General features: G+C 45.3%; 1 protein-coding gene across 9 annotated transcripts in view; it reads left to right on the forward strand.

Annotated features, from left to right (window-relative positions):
* The window catches only part of CSDE1 (cold shock domain containing E1), a 1,051,746-nt gene that overhangs the window by 617,082 nt on the left and 416,888 nt on the right, over positions 1–17,776 (forward strand). For all 9 annotated transcript variants that reach the window (XR_013594894.1, XM_078644375.1, XM_078644374.1 and 6 more), the window contains 2 exons: positions 10,221–10,325; positions 11,591–11,766. Coding sequence is in view for 8 of the 9 variants with exons in the window: in XM_078644375.1 (XP_078500501.1) it covers positions 10,221–10,325; positions 11,591–11,766 (281 nt within the window). In the remaining variant the exon portion in view is untranslated. The remainder of the gene's footprint in view (positions 1–10,220; positions 10,326–11,590; positions 11,767–17,776) is intronic.

The raw sequence follows: 17,776 nt of genomic DNA on the forward strand, positions 1-17,776 counted from the left end.
AGGAATGGCATTACATTGATTCCTATGGGCCTCTAGGCCCATAGGAATCAATGCCGTTTTGCATTTCTTTTTTTTGAACTCGCAATTTGTTGATGCATTGCAAGGGTGCAGAGGGGGTCCAAAGGACCCCCCCCCCTGCACCCCTGAAATGTATTTTAAAGTGCATGTTTCACACACACATATCCTAAGGACATGTGACATGTGTGTCTGTAACATGAAAGTTTAAAAAATGCATTTTTTTGCTTTTTTAAAGATTTTCGCAAATTAACACGAGGGTCAACCTCGTGTTAATTTGCACTTCCTATTTCAAAATTCGCATTTTAAAAAAAATTGATGCATTGCATTTAAGGAATCGCACAAATGTGATTCCTTAACCCCTTCCATGCTCATGACGGAACGGTTCCGTCATGAGCGTCGGTTGGCCTGTGCTCATGACGGAACCGTTCCGTCATGGTTCCATAAGCCCAATGGAACGTTCAGCACAGCGCTGAAGCGGTTAAATGCATTCGCATTTTTAGGAAATGCAAAAAAAAGCGAATTTTGAAACATTGTTTCATGCATCCCAAAAACGTATTTAGGAAGCGCAAATGGCCGAATTTACTGATTCGCACCGTTTGCACTTCCTAAATAGGTTGATGCATGTGCCCGTTAGTGTACAGTACGAAGAGTATTATAAAATAATACTGTAAAAGCATGATATGGTTTCTAAGCCATAAAATATATAGAATACATACATTAATAAATAAAGACTAAAAAGTATTCAACTGGTGCTTCTAAAATACGCCTACCCCAGTGTACCTAACCTAGGTCTAGTACAAGGGAAGAAGTGAGGTGTAGCTTAGTTTCAGTATTCTTTTGCCAAGAACCTATCCAAGAATACTCTAAGGGTCTAATCAACTCCGTACCTTGGTTTTAGAATGAAGGAGGTCTGGTATCTTTCTCTCAGGACTCGATTTCCCAACAACCCGCAAGGGTAGCTTGGAAACACTGGAGCTGGATTTCTCGGCAAGAGAAAAGACCGCGTCTCTCTCAGTGCGTCTGCTGGAGGGTCGGCTTCCTTCGGCACTAGCTGCGGCGAGCTGTGTCGTGTAGGTAAATAGTCGAACTGTTCCAAACCCCTGTGTGTTTGCCTGGGCAAGTGTGGGCATATTTATACCTTGAAGGTGCCGAGTTTGACGGAAGGTTGGACATAATAACGTCATCAAAGACTCAGTTCTTTGAAAACTCCAAGAGTTCTTGGATAAATCAATATTCAAGCAAGGGCAAGTCCCTGTCTACTGAAGGCGGGTTTTTCCAAGAAATCGTTGTGGATTTTCGGAACTAGTGGAAGTAGCCATGCCGTATTTGGACTGCATAGGCTAAGTCTAAATATGGTAATGATTTCTATGCCTATATAAGGATAGGGTGATTTAGACCTATATATGGGCATGAATCTGGAAAATTACACTAAGGTCCTAAATTCATATACAACATCTGTTTGCCAGATCAAACCTCGTTATTTAAATTTCCTGTAGTCATGAGATTCATTAAAGGTCTCACTAATAGGTTTACCTCCACTCCTCTTATCATGCCTCAGTGGGATTTGAATTTGGTTCTCAAATTCTTGATGGGTTCACCCTTTGAACCATTACATAGTTGTCCCTTCATGTTTCTAGTGTTAAACTATATTTGTGGTTGCAAGCACTTCCGCTAGGAAGATGAGTAAATTGCAGACTTAGCTCCAAATCTCATTTTATATCATTCTGTGTGGATAAGATGGTTCTTAGGACCAGAGCTGCTTTCCTGCCTAAGGTGGTCACTCACTTCCACTTGGGGCAGTGCACCACCTTTACCCCCTTCACCTCACCCTTCTAAAGACGAGGAAAGACTTCATCACCTGAGCCCCAAAAAGGCGTTCAGCTTCTACTTGGACCGAACCAAAGACTTCAGGTTGTACTAGCAACTCTTCATCAGATATGTAAGCAAGATGAAGGGCAAGGCTGTCCTCAAAAGAACGGCGTCCAGGTGGATAATTCTGTGTATTAAGATCTGCTACGCCTTGGCTAAGAAGGAGCCACCTGAAGGTATTCGTGTACATTCTACCACAGCTAAGTCGTCTTATTAGGCTTTGGCTTGAGGTATCCCTGTAGTAGATAACTGCAAAGCCGCAACTTGGTGCTCTCTCTATACTTTTGCGAAGCACTATTGCTTGGATTCGGAGTGGAGGAGTCCGGCCATTTTGCTCATCCTGTACTACAGGATTTTTTGATGCAGGCACCATCCTCGCGGAGTGGGACTGCTTGGGGATTCTGTTCAAAAGGTGAGGAATTCACAGACAAATGTATCCATCTGAAAAACATGATACCTTCGTTAACGCTTTTTCCGGTGGATACAGTATCTACTTGTAGATTTCCCACGAAGACACCATGCAGCTAAGCCTGAAGAGGACTACTGACTTGACCCCAGCCCTACCGACCTGTCTCCAGTTTTAAAGACTGCAGAGATGACGCATGTCTTGTGGCCAGCGACTTCCAGAACACCGAAGGCGGCTGCCTGCACTTCAACAAAGGCCAGATCTCCCAAAGACTGCAGAATCCAACTACAAGGACTCCAGACCCATCTGAAACCGCTACTCGTGCCCACTCTGTACTTGACGCCCACAGCCCCAGTCTGAGTGGCTCAACTATCCACTGAAGCCTCCTCAGCGATCCTGACCAAGTCCTTAATTGGTTGACCCCTTCGGGACTCCACGACGACGCATGCTGCCTGAATCCAGAGGCTCCCAGTGAATGTGACCATGTCCAGTAAGAAGACTGACATCTAAAGGCACCCCTGTACCCGAACCCCCTGCGCCTCGTTGAGCTTTTTATTTTATTTATTTATTTATGCGTTTTTATATAGCGCGGACTTTACCCGAAGGTGTCAGAGCGCTTCACAATAGGAACACAACTGATACATGAGAACATTACAAGTGGACAAAATACAAAAGCAAACGTTACATTAAATGAAGCAAAAATGACAGTCGTGTGCCAGCAAAATACAAGAGGTAGCAAACGGTGCAATACAAAAGTGACAATCGTGAGCCAACAAAATACAAGAGGTAGCAAACGGTGCATTACAGGAGGAAAAAGTGACGTGTGCCGGTTACAAAAGCGTACAAAATAAACAGAGGTATAATACTGCAATATATGGAGGACACTCGAGCACAAGAACAAACGTAACGTAGGCACTGGTGGCACTTGTGCAGGTATCGAAAACAAACAAATGTAAGAGGTAGAAAACAGTGTGTTTCAAGAGAAAGTGACGGGTGCATGTTACACACGAGTACCAAACACAGGTAGAAGGATAATACTGCAATAAATGGCAGACTCTCAAACCACAAGAACACACTGGGAAGACACTTCCATAGTCATGTAAAGTAGATTTTTCTATAATGGAAGGGTTTCCTTCAGATGATATAGAGGGCATGGATTACATTTGGAAGTGTCTTTGAAGGAGGAGAACTTTGAGGTCAGTTTTGAAGGCCTGGGAGGAGGTGGTGGTCCGGAGCTGAGGCGGAAGGGAGTTCCAGATTCTCACTGCGCTGCCTGAAATGGATTGGGCCATCGATCTTTCCTTCTTGAAAGTGGGAGGTTCAAGCAGTAGATTTTCCGCATTGTGTGATGGTCTAGAGCCTCCAGAGAGTTTCCGTTTATTCGCCAGGTAGCGCGGAGAGGAGGAGTGCAAGGCTTTGTGGGTGATGCAGGCAGTCTTGTAGATAGCTCTAGCCTCGATGGGAAGCCAGCGGAGGGTGGATAACATGGATGTGATGTGGTCGCTTCTTTTGGCCCCAAAAATGAAACGAGCCTCTGAATGGAGAACAGACTTAAGGGGGGACAGGTGGGATTTGGGGAGGCCAGACAGAAGAGAATTGCAGTAGTCCAGTCTGGAAAGGACCAGCGATTGGACCAGGGTTTTAAGGTCATGCTCCGGGAAGAAGCGACGAATCCCCCAAAGAAGGCGCAGTTGGTATCGGGCAGACTTTGCAATTAAATTAATGTGGGAGAGTAGATTGAGTTTTGTGTCGAGTATGACACCAAGGGATTTTGCGCTGTCGACAATGATGGGTTTATTGCTCAGCAGATTCATCTGGTCCATCCATGATTGAACCGGAGGAGGAGAAAGTGAGGAGGAGAGGAGGAGGAATTCAGTTTTGGAGGGATTCAGAATCAGTTGATGTGTTGACATCCACTTTTGAATGGAGTCGAGGGTACAGTGCCCTCCATGCCCATTCTCTGTTGAAGAGTGTTGAGGAGGGTGTTGTGATTAACAGTGTCAAAGGCTGCCGAAAGGTCAAGGAGAATTAGAAGACAAGTCCCCCACCCCCCCCCCCCCGAGTCTAGTATTCGCAGCACGTCATCGATCACTTGCAGCAGGGCAGTTTCAGTGCTGCAGTTTTGGATGAAGCCGGACAGAAAATTGTCAAGAAGATCATTTTCCTTGATATCACGAGAGAGTTGTTTCGCAACACATCTTTCTATGATCTTCGCAAGAAAGGGTAGGTTAGTGATAGGGCGGAAGTTGTTGAGGTCATTCGCATCCGCAGTGGGTTTTTTAAGCAGAGGGGTGACCTGCCCAGTTTTGAAGGAAACAGGAAAGGAGCCTTGACAGAGGAAGAGGTTGACCAGAGTGGTCCAATAGGGAAGAGAATGGGTGTAGAAGTCAATGGCAATGGCACTAGGGATGGGGTCGAGTGAGTGGTTGGAGGGCTTTGTTTCGAGGATGCACTTGAGGAGTACATCTTCAGAGATGGGGTCGAAGTTCTGCCAAATGGCTAGTGATTTGCGCTCCTCTGGAGGGGTAGGATGAGCGACCTGAACCACAAGTGATTTCACTTTTTCGTCAAAGAATACAGCGAAATCAGCAGCTTTCTTTGTAGAATCCTCCAATTTGGAGGTTGGGGGAGAGTAGTTAGTATTCTTAATGAGATCAAATAGTTTTTTGGGTCTATTTTTGGCTGAGTCAAGGAGGGTTCTGAAGTGTGATGCTTTCCCAAGGAAGATGTGCTTGTGGTACTTGGATCTTGCTGAACGAAGCGTAGCAAAATTATCGGTGGAGGGTGCTTGCCTCCATTGTTTCTCCAGGAGTCTTAGGTGCTTCCTGTCTTCATATAGGGATTTGTTGAACCAGGGTGCTGAGGGAATGGGCCTTTTCTTTTTGCTTTGGGGAGGAGCGACACTATTGATTTCGACTGCAAGGACTGAGAGGCATTGTGATGTGAGATCGTCAACATCTAGGTTCGGGTCTAGCCTTGGAAGTGACAGCAAAGCTGATTCACAGAGGGAAACAGTTTCAATATTTTTAGCGTCACAGAACCAGGAGGTAGCCCTCTTAGGTTGGCCAAGAGTTATAGAGTGTGCTAGGTGAAGAGAGAATGGAATGAGGTGGTGGTCAGACCAGTCTACGTGAATAGGGGTAGCGATAGAAAGCATGCCTGCTTTAGAAATAACAAGGTCCAGGATTGAGCCCCTAGAGTGTGTTGATTCTGTGCAGTGTTAGATAAGATGGTTTGTAGAGAGGAAGGTGGCCAGCAGGTTCGCGGAAGAGTCTTGCAGGGAGCCCCAGTGGATATTGAAGTCACCCACGAAGGTCTGATTGTCACTTTGTGCGTATTGGTCGCTAATGAAGTCAGTGAGTTCCTCCATAAACGAAGGGCCGCTGCCAGGTGGGTGGTATATGACATGGAATCTGAGGGGTGAGCGGTGGTGTAGTTGAAGCTCAAGAGATGGACATTCAAAAGTGCGGAAGGCGCTGATGGGAAAAGCCTTGAGCTGAAGAGAGTTTCTAAAGATAACTGCAACACCTCCCCCAACTTTGATAGGTCTGTCATTCCTGAAAATAGAATAGCCTGTGGGTAGAAGGAGATCAAACATAGAGTGAGAGGTATCGTTGAACCAGGTCTCTGTTTGGAAGAACAGGTCAATATTGTGAAGGGTGATGGTATCAGATTTCAAGTTTGTGTTTTATTGCAGATCTGCAGTTGTGGAGTAGGCAGCGCAGTTGTGTCGAGACTATTTTGGTGACGGGGGCACTTGGGCTAAGAAGGGTGATAGGGATATTATACCTATATGGGGGTGCACGGGAGGGTTTAGGTGGATGCTTGGTTCTGACAGAGGAGATGGTTGGAATAGAGTAGGTAGTTGGGTTACTCGGAGATGCTGGTTGAAGAAGGGTGGCGTTCAAGGGCTTGTGTGAGTGAGCGATGTTTGCAGACGACAGGTTATGCTTGGCTATGATGGGGTGAGGGGGCGAGGTGCATCTTGTGGGAAGGTGAGAGTTTTCCAAAGGAGTTGTGGTGAATGGGAAAGTTGAAATCTTAGAGCTTAAAAGTGAAATGGAAGCTACAAGCTGGGAGATTGAGGTGATAAGAGAGCATAGCTTATTTTCAAAAGAGAGCAGGGCAGAGCACGGGAGGTTGGATGTCTCGATGGCAAAAGAAGGGGGTGATATAGGTGGTGGGAGGCAGGGAGAGGTGGGAGGACAGGAGGAGAGTTGAGGTATAGGGTTCATAGGTGGGGAAAGGTGGATGTTGAGAGCGGGGGTTGGTGTATCAGAGGTGAAGGGAGAGTTGTCTTTGAAGGCGTTGCGCGAAGGAAAGGAATTTAGGACATGTTTATGAGGAGATGGGTGCGGAACAAGACGGTGGGGAAGAAGGAGAGGGGAGGACTGTGAGGTGTCGTAGGAGTGTAGGAGGTTTGGGAGGAAAAGAGGGGAGGTGGTTGGAGAGATCCTGTTGGCTAGGAGAGGTGGCTATGAGGGAACCGGTATCTGGTAGAGTGGGGGGGGTTGGGAGAAGGGGGAAGTTGACGAAAGGAAATGGTTCTGCTGGGCCTGATGGGGGGAGATGGAAAGGGTTACCAGGGGGGTAAAGGGGGCAGCACAGCATTGCTGGCGGAGTGGGGGAAGGAGAGAGATGCAATGGGATTGTGAAGAAATTGGGGTAAGAAGAGAGGGGAGGAGGGGGTAGAGAAGAGGGGGAGAGGGAGGAATGAGGGGAGCATATGGAAAGTTAGCTGGGGGAGGAGGTTGGCGGAGGGGTGGACTAAAAAAGGGAGTAGCAGATAGGAATAGGGGGGACGAGATTGGGGTACCGGAACGGGGCAGATTGGACGAGGAGCGTATTACTTAGTGGTAAGGCTGACGTGACGAAGGGGGGGGGGGCATACTGTGAAGTGGGAGGAAAGGGAGAGGAGAGCACAAGGGATGGGGAGGGGAGAGGGCTGACCTGAGCCTCCTGAGGGTGCAGCCTATTGGAGTGTAGGGGGGTCAGGGGAGTAGAAAGGGAGTAAAGGGTGGAGCTAGATGGAGAGTCAGGGGAAAACCTGGTCGCAGAGGAGGGGAGTAGGGAGGGGAATAGGTGGTCAAAGTGAGAGATACAGGTGTCTTTGCCTTGGATCAAGACAGTACCGTTGTTATAGATTGAGATGGTGAGAGAGCCGTTGAAATACGCAGAGGGGGAAATCTTTAGTTGTTTCCCATGAGGGATAGAGGAGGAGGAGGTGACGTTAAGGGAATTAGATACGCTGAAGGACCAAGAAGGGGTGTCATGAGTGAAGAAAATGAAATAATTTTTGCGCGTCCCAGAACGACAATTGTAAAATTGGTCAACAAAAAGGGAATCAGGGAAACGTTCAATAGTCTTATGCTTCAATCGTTTTACTGAAGCTTTAGATTGGCCAGGAGGATAGATGATTTTGTAGCAGTAAATTCCATCCTTAACTCGAGAGGTGGCCATGTTGGGAACGTGAGAGAGTGCGGGGGGGGTATGAGGCGGGTGTTACTAGGAGAGCAGTGGTGGTGAGAAGTATAAGGACTAAAAGGGGGCACATATTCCAGGCGTCGGGAGTGGGAAACTGAACTAATGTGATGTCAGGGAAGAGAGGTGGGTATTTGTTGGGCCCTTCATCTAGGTGTATATGAAACCACCTGGCTCAAGATAATATTTACAAGTGAAATGATTAAATATGATAGGACCAACTGGATCACTGTCAAAACCATCACAATGCACAATTAGTCAAAGTAAAACAGATCACAAACGAACACCCAGTGACTATTGGTGATCACTGTACTTAGCATCAGCCTGTAACATAAGCACATTCGGCACCAACTGCATTGTATGCCCATAATCTCAGAAGACCCCTATTGGACCCTAATCAGAAACCATAATGTCAAGGTTGCTGCCCATGCAGCGAGAGTCCTTAGTCAATCAGAAATGTCCCCAAGGAGAAAGGTGTCATAAACGGTGCAGCTGGTACTACTTGCAGCACAGCTGTAGAAGGCCAAAACGGTGCAGCTGGCACTGCTTGCTGAGCAGCTGTAAAAGGCCTAAATGGTGCAGCTGGCACTATTTGCTGCGCAGCTGTAAAAAGGCCTAAACGATGCAGCTGGCACTACTTGCTGCGCAGCTGTAAAAGGCCTAAATGGTGCAGCTGGCACTATTTGCTGCGCAGCTGTAAAAAGGCCTAAACGATGCAGCTGGCACTACTTGCTGCGCAGCTGTAAAAGGCCTAAATGATGTATCAGCAGAGGACTTGCTGCGCTGAAGAGTGTGAGCCTTCCCGCCCTCCTGTGGCGCTCAGCAATTAACGGGCTCAGTCACTGCTTAGTAGGGAAGAAGGTGTCGGGCCCCCACAGGGTTGAGGAGAGGGAGGGGGGGGAGGCATTCAGTTAGTGATGTTGCTCGAATGAAAGGTAACTTTAGTAGCTCTGGTGGCACACATGCATCATTGGCAGCGCTGGCATCACTATTGGTAGTAGCTAGGCTGTCCGGGTGAAGGTGAGCCTGTTTGAATCCCCACGTTGTGAACAGCATTTTTCGCGCTGAATTTGTGTCTTAATCGCCGCCATTTTGAGGTCAGGCAAGACCCCGGAAAGGTCTGATCAATGTGCTTCGACGTGGCTCATGGAATCTGCCGCTGTCCCAGGGTCGCTGGAAGGTAGGCGTATTTCAGGACTGTAACTGAAGCGGTGAGGCTGGGGTGACAATTCCGCGCTGCTAACGGCCCCCAGGACGTTGCTGAATCGACAGTGCCCCTACGACCCTCTACATCTACTTACCTCTGCTGTCAGTGGTCTACCTCCTGCGACCAACGGTGCAACATCTGCAGTCTGTCGAAAGCAGAATGTTTATTTAACAGCATTGTGCCCCCGACACTGAAAGTGCACCATGCACCCGGCCACCCTTGTGCATCTGGTGGTGTATGTTTAGTGCTGCTTTGTGCCACCCACGTGCAGGTCCTAATCCCCAAAGTGTGGCCTCCTGCAATCGATCTACTTATCTGCAAGCAGTGTGGTTCCAAGCACCCCCAGTCTCCATTAAAACTCATTGGAACATAGCCTGAATTCGACCTCTGCATCCTTCCGCTCCTGTGCTGTTGCTGGTGCAGTTTTGGTACTCATCTGACAACTGCCCTTTGCTGACCTTTGGTCCCGAAGACTGGAACTGTAAGTCTGATACTTAACCGTTTAACAGCATTATTGATTTCCTCCATAGGATAACATTGAACTTCTCAGAAATTATCGACTTGAAAATAAAAGGTGATTATATTTAAAAACGTACTTACCTTATTGCGAAGTACTTGCTCTTAAAGTAAAGTATAAACAGCTTATTCTAAAATTTGTGTTGCTCTCCTTCTTGAGTCGTGTGCCCGTTATTGGTCAATGTTGTGCAATCATTGTTTTACACTTTTCTGTGTTAGGCCTAAGGCTGCTCCCCCACACTTCTATTAATAGAGCACTTGGCCTTTTACATTGAGCCCTGTACACTGTTGCAGAACCCCTGGGCTCTGTGCAGGGCATAACCACCTAGTGACATACCATATACAAAGCCAACTCCCTACAAATGGGTTGGGTAATATTACCTGTTTCTTCGTTGCCACTATTGAAGGTTTACTTCTTCTCAGCACTTGGGTCTACTCCTGCAACAGCATTTATACTTTTAGTGAAGTAAAGGGGGGACATGATACTCCTAAACTAGAATACCAGTGTTACATATGGGCATTTCGGCTATTGGTCTCTAGTCCTGGATTCAAAGCTCCTTGTACAATATTGATGCTTAAGAGCTGAGGTACATTACAAAAGAATGCAAAACATATTGAAGTTTTTTCTTGTAATAGTCATCTTTCAGAAGTCATGTTCCAGCTATATGACCACCACTTTCAATATAAAAACATTGCCTTTTATACAGCATTGTTTCTTCATAGGATGGCGAAGAAGGAATAATCTCATATGAGGATTGTGGGATTAAACTTACTATCCCATATCATACAAAGGACTTGGATGGACCTGCTCCTGAGATTGGTGACAAGGTGAGCATATTTCTGGCCTAGATTTCTTAGAGTGCTTCTTGTTTTAGTTGTTAGAAGAACTGTACAGCGGTATTAGCTTTATAACTGGCCATCTATATTGAGTTATAGGTGAACTGCTGCAATTAAATATTTATTTAGTGAAGTAGGATGCTTCATTACTTAATTATGTGACTGTAGTGGAAGAATAAATTAACAGTATGACGTTATTTTGGCAAAAAGGGGATGAAAGAGTGGCTGCTACTTTTGTCGCAGAAGATGCCCAGCAGGGTGGGAAACCTAAAAGTTTGATACAATAAAGGAAACCTTGCTCAGTAATCCTCCCAAAAGAGACGACTTTGGCACAGATTGTCCAAAAAATATATGATTCTGGTTGATGGCCAATGGTAGGTTAATTTGGAATATGCAGAACTTTCAGTGTTTGGATTTGGGCAGTGAAGCATAACAAGAAAAGAATTATGGTAGAATCTACACTTTAGTGTGTTAGTTTGATCTTTGATTTAGTCCAGTGAGCCTCCATGCTTTTCACTATCCTAATTATATCCCGCCATTGAGGCTTCTGAAAGGCCCTGTTGATTGACAAATGTTTCCTCAATCTCCTCTACTGTATCTTCACTGCTATATATGAACGCTGAGTCTCTTCCTGGAAGCAGGAACAACCAGCAAGAATTACAATTTTTGCAAATTTTGTTATTTGTATTTTTTCTGTAGAAAGCATGCTATCAAAGTAATAAAACCAGCTAAGATCAAAACAAAGTCTTTGAGTGAAAAATGAAGGAAAACTGTGCATTTCAGAAGCACCCTCTGTAGACTTGCATAATAGAAAATCTTCACTGTGTTTAAGCCTGCAGACTGACTTAGCTTTTCACAGTTGTGGTTGTTGAAGGTAGTTCATCTTTAGGCACTCAACTATGTTAACAGCTTAATAGCATGAATCCAAATACCGCTCTGATTATGTCCCACTTTTTTTCTAATTAGACTTTGGTCTGTTTAGCTAAATACAAGTCAACTCCGTCATGGAGCTTGCAGTGTGGTGCTTCTCTTATCAAGTATCCCCTTTTGTACATGGGAAGAAATGTGATCATTTTCCTGACAAGCATCTTTGAAGAATATGAAAGACGGTAAAGACCTCTTTCTGAACTAGCTAACAAGTTAATTTGTATTTGAAAAGAACGTTGAATGAGTTGGGTGTAGGCTGTAATGTTCAGTTGCTTTCAAAATGGCACTAGACGATCTTAATTGCTTTTAACATCTGTCCTTTTTTTAAGGTGGAGTTCAGTATTTGTGAAGTGAAAAGAACTGGCATGCAGAGTGCAGTTTCACTTAAAGTAATGGGACGCAATTCCAATGCTAAGAGGTACTTGGGTTACGTGGCCACTCTTAAAGATAATTTCGGATTCATCGAAACTGCCAACCATGATAAGGAAATCTTCTTTCATTACAGGTAAGTCGCTGGTACAGTTAATATACTGTTTGTTTTCTGACTTTTACTATGTGCGGGACTCCAACCACTACATGCTTCTCCTCCTGATGGGTAGAGGCCTTCTGTCAAACGTGTAGCTAAGAGCACGATGATTTGTGGGCTGTTATTTATACTGTATTGAAACTTTGAAGAGCTTTCGGTATTTTCTGGGACCTTCTGTGAAGCAAGCCACAGATTCTTTCCAGGGACTTCCTGTGGTACATAGCTGTTAATTGTATCTTTTTGCCTTCCTGGACAAAAGTTTTTCTTGGGGGGGAAAAAAACCTCCTTGTTTATCAGGACAGGTTTGTACCCTTCAAACCTTGTTTTTCCTCCCTTGATCTTGGCCTTGTGTATCTGAGTGCAAGGTGTTTTAATTTGTGTGTAAGGGCTAGTTTTTCTTTTCTCCATTTCCGCTGTATGAAAGTAGTTGATGCTTTTAATTATGAACACTTTTTTGGGTTCTATGGTGAAATGAGCAAGGTCCAACAACTATGCGGGACCGACTGCAAACACCACACTCTTAGTGAGTGCTGCCAATAGAATAAAAAATTAACAAGGCCAAAAAACATGAGCAGTGGAAGGACACTCAAAAAGAAAGGAAACAGTACTTGGGCCATACTCCAAGGAAGAGAGAAACACATGAAGAGGAAGTGAAGCCAGCACACGCTGACCAAACAGATGCCGGCAAATAAGAGTTACAGCAGGCTAGCTAGTGGTAAGCAGTGGGTGGGCTCTAAATACTCTTTAAGCTGACAAAATGTCTCTCAAGCAACAGCACAATTGCTGTATCAACAAGAGCTAAAAAGAATCACTACAGAATCCATGATACTTAAGAACACACGTGGAACCGGATTCTTAACCTTTTCAGCAAGAAAGCACAGTCTCCATCTTTTCTGGGACACCATCAGACTAGAATAGTAAGAGGCTATTTTGCCTACAAGGTAAGGCGCCTAATATTTAAAGATATTTAAAAGTGAAACATGTGAAATTAATGTCGCCATGTTTCTATAGTGTGCATGTAGTGTAGTTCCGATTTCCCTACTAGGTTCTGCGCATTGGAATAATGTACACTATAGGTTTGGCACAGGACTGAGGTCAGTATGCCCCTATCGAGTATATTAAACTTAATTACTTTGTGTGCCAGCTAACTCAGAGGCCAGTAGAAACTCCTTGTAAACAAGAAGGGAATAGTTTCTGCCAACTCCATAAACATGACAATTTGGTTTCCCTTTAGAATCGGAACACTCTCAGAATCTGAGAAACAATAGATAACCGTTTCACTCAGCTAATCATGCATGCTTAGTTTCTTCAGAGTTACACAGAAAGATTAGATGGGCGTTTCAATAAAAAGGATTTATTGAACAGTCTTATTTCTTGTGTAAGAGATATGAGCTGTTACAATCATAAGACAGTATACAAGATATATTATGTACAGCGTAAGCAGTTGGAAGAAATAATACTGCGCTAGCATTATCTTTAAGCTAAGACAAATCTATTTATATACGTAAATAACATACGCAAAAAATGTGAGTACTCGTACGATGCGTTCTCTAATTAGTTCTACCCCAGTGTACCTAAGTGTAGTACAAGGTAAGAAGTAGGTGCTATAGGCTATAGTATGGTAGGCTATATTTTGTATGCCAAGTTTGTATGCCAAGGGTCCCTCTAGGTTCTAGTCAGCTCCATCCCTTGAGAATGAAAGAGGTGGGAATCTCTTTCCGGGTCTCGAACTCTAACACCCCGCGAAGGGATTCAGAACACTGGAAGCTGGATTCTCTGCGGGCAGGGATGACAGCGTCTTGTCAGTGCATCAGGCCGGGACACGGGCTCCTCTAAAGTCGAGGTCTCCTCCTACTTGCTTGGGCAAGGGAAGGTATATTTATACCTGGTAGGTGCCTTGGAATGTTAGCATTGACGTAAAGTCGGGCAGAGGAAGATGTCAGGAATGAACCCTTAAAGAATAGCGTTTCATGCATAATAAATGAGTTCTTGCAGAAATCAATAATCCTGGGCTGGGGAAACTCCCAAGAGCTTGAGGGTCTTGTATCTAAGAACTCGTTGTGACGTTGGGGTGGACGGATGTAGGTGACCATGCCTGTATTTGGATAGCATGGCTAATGCCTAAATAAGGACTGGGATCTTATGCCTATATGAGGGCAATGCGAATTGTGCCTATATAAGGACATGTATCAGGATTACCTATATACGTACACCTAAAGTAGAATACAACACCCAATCCATTTTCAAATGAAAGATTTTACTAAATGCTAAACATTAAATGCAGTACCACATGTTGCAAAAAAATTTGTAAAAGCATACTAAAAGAAGTTTAAAAAACAACCTTTTTCTAAACATGTAATGCAAAGGTACTGTACATTTTAAAACAGTTTTTCGTTCCAGGCATATATCTGAAATAAATGCAATATGAATGAATAGAAATATATACATGAGACGAAATGGTTGACAATTATTCAAGAACCAAAGCCATTTCTTAACATGGTACTAAATGAAATAGTGGTAAATAAGGTGACAATGTGTACCTGGAAGTGTTCGAAGAAGTCCGTTCTATGTGACTTGTTCTACTGTAAGCAAATTGAATTGCCATGTAGTTCCAAGTTTTGTTCTGTTTTGAAAGTATGGAGGCCAAATTCATAGCTTCCCCGGTACACTGTGAGCCGAATCAGTCAGTGTATGGGTCTGGTGAAAACATGAATTAATCTACTCCTGTAGACAAAAGATTGTTTACCGATGTCGGTGACAGTTGGAATACCTCGTTTAGAAGGTTAACTGCAGAGATGTGAAGCATCACCTTCAGCATGGGATGCCGCATCAATGTTTGCGTCCGTTGTTACCTGTGTGCCTGTTGATCCATCTCGTACCTCAGCAGCAGCAGGAAGCGTCTGTGAGATCTCAACGAATGCCGTCATCAGGATTGGTAGCCTCTGGGGACAACACAGAGCATTGGCTGTTATCTGGTCCAGCAGAGTATTGATATCCGTTGGCATGACTGATGGGAGTGTTAGACAGATGTCTAGCACACAGTTTGAGGCATGTGGGCTGCTGAATTCATATCTGTGCATAGATCGCCGCCTAGTGTTGGGTCAGGATGATTGCACATTGTTGTCCTGGAAGAGTCTTCGAAGTATCACTAGATAGGTGGCTCCTCCCTCGGACTACAGTGCGCATGGGCATCCTATCCATCCCCAGATTGTTTTTCTCCGCCATTGGGTTCGGATGTACTTTCCTACTCTCCAAGTTCGGAATAAAGAAAAACTTTTCAAAAGGCCAAAAGGCCTTCGGATCCGTCGGTATTGTTCAAGTGCTCGGTGCCGATACACTACTACAACTTTGTTGCACTCCGGTCGTCGAATCGGGCCGTGAGGCCTTCTCGACACCACGTGGACCGACCGTCGATGGAACGTAGTCCATTCAAGTTCTGCCCTCAGTGCAACTCGAAGTTCCCGCACACCGACAAGCATCCAGTGTGCAATAAATGCCTATCTCCAGACCATAATGACGATAGTTGCCTAGCCTGTGCCCAGTTCAGATCAAAAAAGACTATTCGGAATCGACGGGCGGCGAGGCAAGAAATGCAACGATCGGCGCCGGAGCCCGATAACATCTTCGGTGACGAAGATCTAGCGAGCGCCGAAGACTCGGATCAAGACGACAGACAATACTCTGAGCCGGACTCCGAATATTACCCCGAAGAGGGAGAACTGATCGTCAATCTCGAGGACTATGATCAAGACATCGTAGCAGATGAAGACGACTCCGATGACGGCGAGGGGCGAACCGTGAGTACACTGCCCCATATAGACACTACACCTCTATCAGGGACTCAGGTCGAGGCATCGCCAGCAGGCCTTAGCCGAGATCAACAACCTCGTTCTACAGCCCCGCAATACCGTCCGGCTAAGAACATATCGAAAGAGCCCTCTGAGACACGTCATACAATATCGGTTCCATCGAAACCGAAACTGATCGACAATACAGTCTTCGGACCGAATTACGTCGAGCTAAAGGTGTCTAAGCCAAAAGGCGTCGAACCGAAGGCCACAGAAACACTGCAACCTTCGAAACCAAGGACCCTCGAGTCGACATCGAAGACCAAGGCAGTCGTGTCGAGCTCCAAGTCCTAGGCCGTTGAGTCAACCTCGAAGCCAAAACACGTCCATTCGACACAAAAACGAAAGCACGTCGAATCGACCCCTAAAAAGCACGTCGAATCGAGCAAATCAGCCTCAAGTATCGACAAAGGGAAAAAAACGGTCAACGACAGAACAAGGCTTACGCCCAAGACTACTGTCGAACCGAAACAGAAACCGTGGACGACAGGAATTCGGTCGAGCCGAAGCCCATCGAACCGAAAAAGGGCATCGAGCCGAAACAGTTGGCTCCAAAACAACATAAAGAGACTACCGAACCGACAAAACAACTCGGTCCGAAACAGGTTGTGAAGCCAGCAAAGGACATTCAACCAACAAAACCTGTTGACAAACAACCGAAACCGATCCAACCACCGAAAACGGTTGAAGCCCCCAAAAGCGTCGAACCGAAAAAACAAAGAACAAAGGTTACAGCACCAAAAACGAGGACTGTGGAAGAGGAAATTCTTCACCCAGACCCCTCCACAGAAAACCAGTCTAAAATCTACATTGACCCAAAAACTGGTAAAGTGACTGTTTATACAAAAAAGAAAAGGCCTCTAGCAACTGAAGACCTTTCTACGATCCCCCTAAAGAAGAAAAGAGACTTTGCTACCTCTCCTATATTCTTTGAACCTACCATTCCTGCTATGCCTACTACTCCTTATACCCCAACCTCACCAGCACGCTCTGACTACACCCCTGATGATCAGGACGCAGATGTAGGGTTTGGGTATCCAAAAAAACCCTTTTTCAGAGCCAAACACAGCCATGGGGTGGAGGTGGGGAACCAGACACTGATGGGACCCTGCCCATTACAGATCCTGCAGTATACCCTACTAAGCCATCACCCACAGAGGACACAGTAGCATTTAATTCACTACTGGATAGAGCAGCAACCTACCACAATGTAGATATGCACTCTGATGCTGTTGAGGAAGACTTCCTCTTTGATACACTAACAACATCTGAGAGACACGTTAAAACACTCCTAATGTTAAAAGGGGTATTAAAACATGCAAGTGACATTTTTAAAGACAACGCAGGGCACGGGTAATAAACCCTAGAATTGAGAAAAAATACAGGGCTGCACCTACAGATCCTACATACATCAAAGGACAGCTACCCCTAGATTCCTTAGTGGTATCGAACGCACGTAAACGTGCAAACTCAGACTACTGGTGAGGCCGCACCACCAGACAAGGAATCAAAAATCTTTGAGACATCAGGCAAAAGAGTGGCGGCGCAGGCAGCAAACTCCTGGAGAATAGCCAATACACAGGCCTTGCTAGCCAGGTACGATAGAGCGCACTACGACAGTTTGGAAGAAATTCTCCAACACTGACCTGATCAATACAAACAGCAGGCAGATGAACTTGTTCAAGAGGGGAAGCTCATCACCAATGCATCCATTAAATGTGCCCTAGACGCAGCAGACATGGCTGCCAGGTCCATCAATACAAGCGTGCTGCTAAGGCGCCATGCATGGCTTCGTATATCAGGCTTTAAGAATGAAGTCCAATCTACCTTTCTTAATCAGCCAATCAACCCAGACTTTTTATTTGGTGCAGCAGTTGATTCCATTATGGACAAAATGAAAAAGGATGCAGAGACTGCAAAGTCTATGGGAGCTCTTCAGTCCCAACAACACCGGGGCTCCTTTCGTCGCTCCAATTATAGAGGAGGAGCACGAGGAACATCGCAACAATCCTCCAACTACAAGAAAAACACAGTCCACATATACCAAAAACACCAGCAGGGGTGGTTACAGAGGAAACAATACCAAGGGTAGAGGTCGCGGAGGCAATGCAAATATATCCTCCACTAACACAAAGCAGTGA

This window comes from Lissotriton helveticus, chromosome 5_1 (assembly GCF_964261635.1).
Source record: "Lissotriton helveticus chromosome 5_1, aLisHel1.1, whole genome shotgun sequence".
Lineage (NCBI taxonomy): Eukaryota > Metazoa > Chordata > Amphibia > Caudata > Salamandridae > Lissotriton > Lissotriton helveticus.